Below are 11,958 nucleotides of genomic sequence, written 5' to 3'. Positions count from 1 at the left end.
GTACTGTATAGTACTCCGTACTGTATAGCCTGTATTCCCATGTCCCCCTCTGCTCTGCCCCCGGTCGCACTTTTCCTCTCCGAGTCCAACCTCCAAAGATTCCCAGTCACTAAGTCCACTTTCTCAACCTGGTCGTCTCCAAGTGGAGAGATCCTCTTTCTTTAGTATCAATCCCAGAATTAATTATTATTGTATTGTTATGCACCCCAAATGTCTTGATGCTGTCTCAGTCGTCGCAGCCCACACGCGGCCCTCGTCGCTCAAGCGTTGGAGCAAAGACTCGCGTATGCGTCCATTGCGGTCGGAACTTCAGGAGAACTGAGCATCTCGAGCGGCATATCCGTACTCGTAAGGACCTCTCCACTCATCTCCAACAAGCCTTGCTTTTTGTCTCCTGGCAACTATACTGTAGACATGTCTTGCTGATGGCTCTGCTCAGATACGAAAGAGAAGCCGTTCGTCTGTTTCTGCGGGGCGGCTTTTACACGCCGTGACCTCCTCAAGCGGCACACACGTATCTTGCATCAAGACAATGACCTCGCTTCACCTACCGCTCAACCTGAACAGGTAGCCAAGGATCAGGTTCATGTTCAACCAGTGGGAATTCAGGTGCCGAAGCAGGCTGAATCCCATATTGCCCAAGAGAATCATGATGCACAACCTATGCCGCGGGCAGAGGTTCCTCTCCCTGTAACCCCTACTATAGGGCAATGGCCCGGCGCCCATCCTGCATCGTATCTGGCAGGCGAGCAAAATATGCTCCACGACCGTGGTGACAATACGGGTCTGGAGACGCATCCAGTAGTGGCTCATGATGCGGATATTCTTCAAGCGGCACAGCTACTCCTCCCGGGTGCCTATCGAGACAATCAACCCGTTGGTAGGTAATCGGGCGTCATATTGACCAATCATTGGATTGCTAATTGCTCCTAGCGCAACCATTGCCATATCTTCCTGAAGAGCTGAACCATTTTCAGGATTTCACTCATTTTCTGGACTCAATTGGCTTGCCGGCGGAATGGGTTCCCACCGAAGGTGAGATCTCGCAGGTTCACAGCGCAGTGCCTGCTGAAGTTCCCGATCCTGGCCGAGCAACGAGAGAGCAGCCTAGCTCAAGTCGTCGAGGCCAGACGAGGGGATCCCGCGATGACTCGCCCTTCAGATCTTGGCTGCCCTCGGTACCGCCAGGTGACCAGAGCCTCGGAACCGTATCGGATCATGGTATGTTACGAGAGAAACTGAAAAGGAGCTGTTGTGTCTGACGTCGATAAGAACCTCCCCAGACAGCAACGAATTATTCGCCTCTTAAGGTGAGCGAAGAACAGAGATTACGGCTCGCAACCTCTCTAGAGGAGTTCCGTCACTTAATTCCTGACTTTGTTTTGCCGTCTCGGCACACGCTGACGAGATACTTGACCTCATTCTTCGAGGGCTTCCATACTCACTTACCTTTCATACACCTCCCCACATTACGGATCAATGAACGCGCGCCAGAGTTGATATTAGCCTTCTTGACCGTGGGTGCTCAGTATCGGCTGGAGCACCGGAATGCCGAAAGGCTTTTCTACGCCTCAAAGACAATCTTATTTCACAGGCTCTCCAAAGAGGCGCAGCCCTCCACTGGAGGGTCGTACAGCAATGCCATCCAGATGCCACTCTCTACTGTTCCGGGGACATTTCACCAACAAGCACCCTCTTCAATTCCTCTTCCTTTAGGCAATGCTCCGGGATGGAGTGCCTGGCGGCAGATTGAAAACATCCGCACCCTGCTTGTCTTGATGGGATTTGCAAGCTGGGAAGGACCCGAACTAGTTCAGGAAGCCTTTGCTCTACAGCACTTACTAGTGAGGTGTTTGCGGGAATTTGGTTTAACTGAAAACATCGCAGTCACTCCGAGACATTCGCCTATGCATTGGCATGAGTGGGCCGAGGACGAGTCCGTTCGCCGTACTCGACTTGTTTCCTTCTGCTTTGTTCATGTCCACAGCATCGCGTACAATATCTACCCAGTGCTTCGAAGTAGCGAGGTACACTTGCGCTTGCCCTGTTCCACTCAGGAATGGAAAGCCGCCACTGCTAGTGAATGGGAGGCCGCGCAAAAGGAAGTTGGCTCGCAGCAGTTGTTCTTCCAGGATGCGCTGGCTCTACTTCTGCAGAAGTCACGAACGCCTGTCATGTTGGATCCGATCCCTTCGCCATTAGGCAACTACATTCTGCTCCATGGCCTTCTACAGCGCATTCATCTGGTGAGCGAACTTTCCATTCCGAATGGTGACCAGTCATTTTCATTACCCACAGAGGAATTAAATAAACTGGAGTGAGTCTCGCTATATATCTAAATGAAATAACACGCCAAACAGCAAACTGACCATTGCACAGGAGGGCACTTCGTTCCTGGACTTCTGTCTGGCAGCAAGCACCGGAATCAAGTCTCAATCCCCATAATGAAAATGGCCCCATTCCATTCACGTCGAGCTCACTTTTGGGGTTGGCCTATGTCCGTCTTTCTTTGAATCTAGGGCCCTACCGCCAGTTAGAGACCAGAGACCCATACGTTATTGCCGCGGCGCTGCATCGATCACCGCGACCCGGACGAAGCTATCGACTAACGCCTGCGCTGATCTATGCTGCGCACGCATTAAGCATTCCTGTACGCCTGGGAATTGACTATGTTGCACGTAGTCAAGCTTTCTTCTGGAGTGTCCGACATTCTATTGCCAGTCTAGAGTGTGCCGTCCTCCTGAGCAAATGGCTACTGTCCCTAGCAGAGGCTGGAAATCAAACGACCCTGAGTGGTATGAGGCGACTCTTGCCCGATACTCTCGTCGATTGCTAACTCGTTAACTTTCAATTTTAGAAAATGAGAGTCGAATCCTGCATTGGACACGTTGCATAGTCGAAGAGGCATATGCTTCAATGGATCTAGACGAAGGGGACACACCCCCAAGTCAAGATCCACGAAGCCTTGGATCTGCAGTTATCAAACTTTGGGCCCGCCTTTTCCGGCGAAACACCCAGTGGCCCTTCATTAACGTGATGGGGGAAAGTCTGGAAAGGTACCTGTCCTTGATCAAGCAGGACTGAAGACGTGGCAACAGACACAAGAAGGAAGGAAGGAAGGATAACTCCAGACCTGCTTCGGAGTGACCCGGATAGTATCGAGCTCATTGAGTCCGGAACGTCCGGGGCCTTACTTCTTGCGACTCAGCGACACCAGAGTGGCGACTTTTATGCCATCATTCATTCAGATTTCGGGTGTAAAGGTCTTGTCACAGATGTGCCCACTTACTCGGGTAGCAATTGCATAACTGGAATTACGATAGTTTTGGATACCAAGGGTTATTGGCGCATAAGGATCCAGTGTCTATAGAACATTTACGGTACATAGTGAGCTCCTTTTGATTTTGATCAGGGACGTGTATATACGTGTATATGAGAAACAATCGCGTATGAGTACATATCATCATCGATTAATATACTACCTTGTGATTAAGCGTTAATCCTCCTTAGAATTATTCAAGTAACAGGGCATAATGCTAAGGAAAGTAGCCCGCTTAGTCAATTACAGCAACACCATCCTTCCATCGTATTAGGTACTAAGGCCATGAGGATCTACTTCTTGCCTTTGCAGGCGGCTTTGAAAAGAATGCAACATACAGTCCTTTTTGACTTTTTACCAGACCCTTCTCCTGCTAGACGCCGTAGTGGCAGTACCAGAAGCGGAGCTAGACGTGGCGGTCGACAAGGGAGACGACGCGGAAGGCGACGCGGAAGAACTCGGGCTCGTCGAAGAGGAGTTGCCACCTCTAGTAGCACCCAATGGCCCGATGGTAAGATTACCGCAGGGGGCCTGAGGCGCCGAGACGCATCCCTTGAAGTAGCGGCCTAGCTGGCCGCGGCTGGTGCCGTTGGAGAGCACGTAACTGGGGCTGTACGCGTCCACCAGCGAGGTAACGTTGCTCTGGAAGATGACGGCCTCCTGGGTGGTCGCGAGGTAGGCGGCGTGGCTGGCGTGCTGGGCGGCCAGACGAGCGATCAGGAAGGAGACCTCGGGGGCCTGGGTGTAGCCCTCGAGCCCGATGAGGGCGGCGGAGACGTTGGACTCGAACGCCTGGGCGGTGGTGAGGAAGACCTCGCTGCTGTTTGGGGCGGGGAAGGTGAAGTTGCAGCCTGGTGCGGTGAAGCTGCTGATGCTCTTGCCGAGTTGCTGCGTGGCGCGGACGCCGAGGCGGTTCTGCTGGTTGATGCCCTGCAGGTTGGGGGCGTAGCTTGCGGTGGAGCTGTTCAGCGCCGAGCTGAGGAAGGTCTGGTTGACCGGGACGGAGGCATAGTATTGCTGGACCAGGTATTCGAGGGCCCAGGCGTACTGGACTACCTGGGCGTCGCCAGACTGGGGGCTGCAGAAACTGTTATTCTGGGCGGCGGTGGTGGCCGCGCCGGCCAGAATGAGGCCGCTCAATGTCGTGAGGATACGCATGGTGAGAGTTAGAGAGTCACTTCGTTTAGACTGAGTGATGCGTCTAGGCTGTACGAGAAGTTGATATACTTCAAAATTGAAACAGAATACAGCTTGTGCCAAGCGTACTTTCGCCGAGTGACTCTCTTATAAGCTCCCTCGGTGGAACAGCCCAAAGTCCTTGCAGTCATTATGAACAACGACGAGCTATTCAACCGGTCATGAATGCAACCATATGATGAAATCTGGACTATTCCCGCGTACGATTGAGTTTGTTCAAGCGGAATTCTATGCGCATAGAGCTGTCTTCCCGGCTCCGTTGCATCATCGACACTGGTCACTAGAAACAAAGTTCTTCGGATCCAGTCGCAATTGCATACCGAACAATGGTCGAACAACAAGAATACTTCGACCTAGACTCTGCGATTCGGATTCTTCTGCATGGTAAGAACCTGAGGGGTACGCGTCCGTCTGTTGAGATATCCAATCACTTGGCCACCATGATCTCATGAATGGTGGGCGGGGGTCCCGTACGGCTCCGAAAATCTGGAGCCCCGATATCATGTCCGGAACGGTGAGGCCGAGTCAAGGGATCATCCATCGTCTTTGAGATTCAGTAGCATTGTTTTTTCAAGATTGGCCATCCAAGATCAAAATTTGCTGCTGAGGATCCGAAGAGAGTTGTTTCAGCCGTTAGAAGTAGATGTTGTCGGTGACGTTCGTCTCCTACCCTTTTGAGCATGGATGGTTATGTTGCGCTAGTCCCAAAGAAGAAACATGTGAATGACTGAGGCATCATTCAACTTCCTACTATCCACAGTGCACAACTCAGAACGAAAGAAAATTGTAGCATTCTCAAAATAATAATATGCGGTCTTGTCGAATACGAATATGAGATGTAAGTAAGGAGAAGCATTCTAATCGCCATATGTGCTAGAATACTAATACTGATCAGTCCCAAGAATAAGGTAGCCTCCCAAAAAAAGATATACGCGACTTTTGGTCCCTATAGCTGTAACAGGAACCCAAACGAGGAAGAGAAAATGAAATGATTAACAGGTAGTATGTATTGAACTCTATGAGTCATCAACAAGGCGCTTGTTTTCCCATGCCTTTTTCGCGCCGTCCAGGAGGACCTCTAGATTGCCACTGTTCTCGCACATGCTACGGAACAGCCCATCTGACTTGTTGATCAGCGTCCACGGATGATCGTACTCGATGACCCGGCCATGATCAAGCACTAAGACTTTATCATAGTCAATGATGGTTTGCAGGCGGTGTGCAATTGTGATAATGGTGTTCTCTCGCAACTCTCGCAACGTTTCTTGAATCTTGGAATCAGTGTTGTAGTCGATAGATGCGGTCGCCTCATCCATCATCAGGACCTTGGGGTTCTTCAAAAGAGCGCGCGCAAGGCACAGAAGCTGCCTCTGGCCTTGAGACAGATTGGAGCCTGATTCGGAGACTTGAGACTCCAGGTTGCGGAAGATATTCTTATTATCTTGAACAGCGGCACTATCCACGTCGGCTCCATGGGTCGATATGAGGTGCGGTTCAGCGACTGACACGGTGCTGGCCGTAATAGGAGTTGCCGATCCTGACGTCCCCGAACCGATGAGATGGACACGACGAAGGGCTGTGAAGATCTGTTCATCGCTGAATAGATTGAACGGATCAAGGTTGCTTCGAATGGTTCCTGTGAAAAGAGTTGGATCCTGGGGCACAATGGTGATTGCCTCCCGCAAATCGCGGAGTCCAATGGTGCCGATGTCTAGTCCATCAATGAGAATCTGTCCCTGCTCTGCCTCAAGTCCCCGGAAAAGCGCAAGCGCAAGGGAGCTCTTTCCGGCACCTGTGCGGCCAACGATACCAACCTTTTCGCCGGGCTCGACTGCAAATGACACACTTCGAAGGACAGGATCAAGGTCAGGCCGATACCGGGTAGTATAATTGACAAATTCGACGGCGCCTCCAGTGGGCCAGTCGGCGGGGGGCCTCGAGTCGACAATTACTGCCTTGGCTTCTTGATCAACGTCAAGGTACTCCTTCACTCGTTCAACTGAGTTCATGCTCTGTTGAACCTCCGAGTACAGACGAACCAGCCACAGCACGTTCTCGGTGAAAGTGACTGCATACGTGAGAGACAGGCCAGCAGCACCAGCGTCAACTTTCCCGATATTGATCAGAACGAAAGCGGCAGTGAAGAATGAAACTAAGGCGCCCGTGATGTCCACACGGAATGCCAGCCAGCGATTTGCAGCCCAGAGATATATGTGGGGACGGTTGTAGGCGTTGATGCGCCGGTGGTTGTCGATTATGAACCGAGGACCATCGCCATACGCACGAATGGTGACGATGCCGTTCAAGGTCTCGCCGAACTGCTGGTAAAGAGGACTTCGCTGTACCGACTCCAGTCTCTTCATATCACGAGACGCGTTGAGATAAACAGCCCCTAGAGCGAAATAGATCATAGATATGAAGATTGCCGCGATCAGGAAACCAGGAGTTATAACAGAGATCAAAATCACTATCATGATGACGGATGCCAAGCAGTGAATCATACCAATAGCGACAGGGGCGACTTCTTGGTCGACAGCTTCTATATCCTTGGAGAACCGGTTCATCAACTGACCCAGTGGGGTTGAATCGAAGAACTTGAACTTGGCATGCATTACGGTATCTAGAAGGCGCCTGTGGATCCGGGAAGATGCGTTGAGAGAGCCCCAGAAGAGAACACCCTCCCTCAATAGGGAGATTAGGACGTAGCCAATTCCCAGAAGTGCGTAGACACCCAAATAGTAGGAGACATTCACATCGCCATTGGTCGCTGGTTTTCGTTGTACACCGAACTGGGGAACGTAAGAGTTGGAGGTGCGCGGAACACCCCCAGCATTGAATGACGGGTACTTGAAAGCTGTCGCAGCAGCGTAGGTGCCGGCATCAACCGAGCCGTTTTCTTCAAACTGATAGGAATTCGCCCACTGTCTGATCCAGATGTTGGTCGAGACAGATCCTAGTTGCTGCAAGCTGAAGACAAGAGCAGCACTTATCCAGTAGTACCAGGGACCCATCGATCTGAGGTAAAGCCGAATGGTCGACCACTTGATACTCCCAACAGCTTTCGATTCAGTCAGCTTCAACTGTGCATTGTCCCCTTTCTGATCCTGCGTAGTCGGTTTGCTAGAAGATCCGTTCACCTTTCCGTTTGTCGAGGGCTGTTCATCTGTGTGTTCATCACCCGCGTCAGATGGCATGCGTGATAAACGAGGGGTACTGGCTCTCGAGGCGGGCCGAGACTTGAAATAGTCTTCACCAAAAACGCCCGAACTGGCGACATCATCTGGGCGTCCTTGAGCGGTAATTTTACCATTGTCGAGGGCGACGACAAAATCGGCTTGAGGAACTGACAGAGCGACGTTGTGAGTCACAAGTACACAGGTTCGGTTCATCATCAATGGACCTCTGAGAGCCTCTCGGAAAATGTGCTTTGCTGTGTGAGAGTCCACAGCACTGAGACAATCGTCGAGCAATAGATGACGAGCCCTGCTGTAGATAGCGCGAGCCAGTGAGATTCTTTGCTTCTGTCCTCCAGAAAGACTGATGCCTTTCTCGCCAACCATGGTTTGATCGCCCGCATCGAGAATAGACAAGTCGCGCTCTAGAGCACAAGCTTTGATAACGGCCCTATAGCGACTCTCGTCAAAAGGTGAAGCGAATACAATGTTCTCTTTGACCGTAGCATTGACAAGCCATGCTTCTTGTGCACAGTATGCGACACTCTCAATGAGTCCAGTTTGGGGATCAACAGGCAATTCAGCTCGATTGGCCGTTCCGCCAGGTAGATGGACTCTGCCTTCCAGCAATTTCATTTCACCCAGAAGTGCCATCAATAAGGATGTCTTTCCGGAACCTGTAGGCCCAGCAATAATATTGAGTTTACCGATATGGAAGGACACGTTCATACTGATCAAACGGAAGGCCTCGCCATCGTCAGGGGCGACTCCATGGCTGTCTTTCTTGGGAGTGCCCCAGGAAAGAGTAGCGTTCTCCAGTGCAATCTTAGGCGGTGTTTCAGGATCCGTGCGTGTGCTCAATATGCTGTACTTCTCTGTCTCCTCCTCATTGAGATACGTATCCACACGGTTTAAGGAGACTTTTGATTCTTGAACATGAGCAACCATATCAGCCAGCTGATCCAAGGGTACGCGGAGTAGGGAGAACATCGACAAAGCCGGGAAAGCGACCGATGGCGTCAGTTTCTTCTTCTCAACAACCGTATACAAGAAGAACGAGGTGAAGGTGATGAGAATTGGTGTCCCGTACCAAACCGTTGCAGCGAATGACCACAGGATGTAGCGCTTCCGTAGCGATTTCAACTCCGCTCTGCGCTTCTCGTCAATAATATCTTGGAAACGCTGTTCCCAAGCGAAATATTTAACAATACGAATGTTTTGAAGGACCTCGTTGGTCGCGTGAATACGTGCATCCGTTCCAGCCAAGATCTGGTTCTGCAACCTAGCGAAGCCTTTGGCAATAAAAAGATTTACCGGAAGCATAAAGACCATGAGAACGATGCCAGCGAACGAGCTGAAACCAAGGAGTCGATACAGAAGCGTGACAGCAATTATGATTTGGACCGGAACGCTAGCCCAGAGGAAATGAAGATAGGCGCCCACTTCGCTGACCTTAAAAGAGTCAATGGCCATCAGGTTAATGATGGTGCCGACATTGGCTAACTGAGCCGGATCTGCCTTGGCGGAATCTGCTGGAGCTGGAGTCTCAGAGTCCACTGTGGTCTTCTTCTTCTTGCGGCCAAAGGAAAAGATCCTGTTCTTTTTGCCGTCCTTCTGAGGTTCTTCCTTCTTCGGTGCATCAGGAGAGGAACCGGCCTTTCGGCGCAGAGCTTTGGCGTAGATTTCGCCGATAATGATAGCGCGAAGCTTGACACCTAGCTTTCGACCAATCCAAAGAGCCTGTCCATCAGCGACACCTTGGATAGCTCCAGAGCAAAAAAGAAGGATCGCGTACAGCCAGGCTGCGTTGGCGGTGGTTGATCGGGGATCTTCGACATATTCCAGAATAACTTTGAGAAGGAGGGTCGGCAGATAGGTGAAGAGATTGGAGAATATCGTCCATGCACCCTGGAGCAGGAGCGTGCCGTAGAAATAGCGCCCGAGCCTCCAAATTAAAGAGCCTTTGGGATGCTTACGGCGAAAGTCCTCCAAAACTGTAGCAGCTTTTTGTGATGTTGTTAAGTTCCACACGTCGTCTAGTTCAAGCGGCTGTCTGTAGCCCTTCCAGATCAGTGGATCTAACCAGGAGAAAGTTAACAGTGACAATAAGCTGGCCTTGGGATGTCTCGGCGGCTCTAATCCATCTTCATATTGCACCAAAACTGCCTTGTTACCCCTGCGTGTGGTCACAGCAATGAGCACCAGGAGTGTCGACAGCGCAAACTCGACGGCGCTCAATGTCAAAGCACGTTTCGACAAGGGGTAAATGACGGCCGACCGAAACACAAAGATGTTGAACAACCATTGCATACCATAAAGGGTCGCAGTGTGGTTCCAAAGCCGAGGAGACGATTGCAGCTTCAAAGCGGACAGAGTAAATCGAATCAGCACTAAAAACAGTATATAGCCCCATGAAATCAGCTTTCCCACAGCTGGAAGCGTCCCATTGTCGCCCCAGGCATTGGCGCTCAGAATGATGACAAACGTGGTCACTAAGCCCATTAACGCGGCTAATTCCAAAGCTATGATGGCGATTTCTCCACGCGGACGGTCGATCTCCGATCGCGTCTGCTCCAGCTGCGTCGCCTTGAATAACATCGGATCGGTTTCATCTCCTTCCTCTCCGTCCTCTTCATCAACTGGTCCGGCACTGGATACACCATTCTCGGTTTCATCGTTCACGAGGACCGTGTAAGCGATTCCCTTCTTTTTCACAACGTAGCGATGGACAACCCGGAGTACGATATACAATAAGGAGAGACCGCAAGCTGCTAATGGAAATATAAGTTGCAGATATCTGTATTAACTCGAAACGCGTTAGACCGAGATAATTCTTTGCGAGTTGCAGGAATAGGTGAGTGCTCGAGAACATACTTGCGCTGAAAGCAACGGGAAACGTCATCAACGGCCCAGATGGGACCATGGCATTCTGGCAACATTTTTATGTTGGGAAATATAAGTAGCAGAAGTAGAAACGAGAGCCACGTTGATTCTTCCACCTCACATCCAGGTGCTGGGACCTAGCCGCGGTGGATGACGTCGAAGCGTAAAGAACAAGAACTTGCCAAAGCTATTCGCGTTACTGATAGCTTTCCGACATTGAAGTGCAGGATGAGCCTGACATTGCCGGGTTTGCTTTTAAACGGACGAAAAGCAAAGATATTTAGGTCAAAAGATTCAAAAAGAAGGAAATTGAATACGAGGTGGTCAAATCCAGGTGGTAGCGGAAGCCGGAAGAATCGAATTCGACAGTATTTACTAAGAAGTATCTGAAGACCGATAGTGTAATACTATTACAGTGGGTGGGGAAGGGGGCGGCGAGCAGATTGGGATTAGAGCACTAGAGGCGCTAACTCCCTACTAGAAGGAAGAGAACGATGCAACCCAGATCGATGCCTGGGACCTTAAAGGTCTCCACCAACAATGATCTTGTTGTGCTATTCTATCAAACACATGCATCATTGTCCGAGTGTGAGTCAGACTGTCAAGAGCCAACTGCATCTTCTCTGATGTTAGGAAACACAAAACGCTTGATGTCGCTATCACTGTCCCAGTCAAAGTAGGTGTGGAGGGCCACCGCTATCCGATAGCTGCGTAGGAAACGGAGGCCTTATCATCACACTTCTTGGACGATGGTAGATTTCAATAAGACTCGTTCCATCAAAATCATAAAGACCATCTTGCTATACTTGTCCCGTCTCTTGTCCTCTATCGTGACTAGATATGCACAGGATACATCTATATTCCCGCTATAAAGAAAGCCAGCATCGCAGCAAGTGATGGACCATCAAATCACTTGTTGCTTCCTGCAGGATCTTCGCTCGCTCATCACACCGACTCCGATAGAGAGGTATACATACTCTGCAAAAACACATTTCCAATTACAAGCAACTGCAGATCAATCAAGACTAGTGCTGGCACCTCCATCATTTCCGACTCGTCTCATAAATTAGGTTTCCGACGGAGGGCGTTATTGTCAATGATAGTCGCGCGCTAGCCAGGGTTGTCTCCGTTTTGGGGGCTCGCCGCATGACTCACTGGAGGTGCCTGTGCTCCATGATCGCATCAAACAATGGGATGAGATGAATGAATGCGACAGTGACAAATTGACAAGATACTGTCTTATTCGCGTGATATCATATCCACCCACACTACCGTCCCGTTATTACGACGTACTAAGACAAAGGAGCACTCTCTTAACTCCGTGCTTGCTTTGATACAATACTCAACCGACTTGGAGAGCTTCTCTTATTCCCATCTCCATCTTAT

At 50.5% G+C, this 11,958-nt stretch overlaps 3 protein-coding genes across 3 annotated transcripts; 1 reads left to right on the top strand and 2 right to left on the bottom strand.

The window, feature by feature from the left end:
- Positions 1–218: 218 nt before the first annotated feature.
- Positions 219–3,084, top strand: Aud_005981 (uncharacterized protein; the record flags this gene model as incomplete). The annotated part of the gene is made up of 6 exons (XM_043290890.1): positions 219–348; positions 440–880; positions 934–1,221; positions 1,273–2,317; positions 2,380–2,795; positions 2,858–3,084. The coding sequence occupies 6 exons, from the start codon at positions 219–221 to the stop codon at positions 3,082–3,084; spliced, it is 2,547 nt and encodes an 848-aa protein (XP_043146825.1).
- Positions 3,085–3,673: 589 nt separating this feature from the next.
- Positions 3,674–4,477, bottom strand: Aud_005980 (ferritin-like domain-containing protein; the record flags this gene model as incomplete). The annotated part of the gene is made up of 1 exon (XM_043290889.1): positions 3,674–4,477. One exon carries the CDS (start codon positions 4,475–4,477, stop codon positions 3,674–3,676), a length of 804 nt encoding a protein of 267 aa, XP_043146824.1.
- Positions 4,478–5,532: 1,055 nt separating this feature from the next.
- On the bottom strand, positions 5,533–10,287 carry Aud_005979 (putative ABC bile acid transporter; the record flags this gene model as incomplete). The annotated part of the gene is made up of 1 exon (XM_043290888.1): positions 5,533–10,287. One exon carries the CDS (start codon positions 10,285–10,287, stop codon positions 5,533–5,535), a length of 4,755 nt encoding a protein of 1,584 aa, XP_043146823.1.
- Between the last annotated feature and the right edge of the window lie 1,671 nt (positions 10,288–11,958).

This window comes from Aspergillus udagawae (genome assembly GCF_001078395.1).
Source record: "Aspergillus udagawae IFM 46973 DNA, scaffold_4, whole genome shotgun sequence".
In the NCBI taxonomy this organism is placed as follows: Eukaryota; Fungi; Ascomycota; class Eurotiomycetes; order Eurotiales; family Aspergillaceae; genus Aspergillus; species Aspergillus udagawae.
This window is presented reverse-complemented; position numbering and strand designations above follow the sequence as displayed.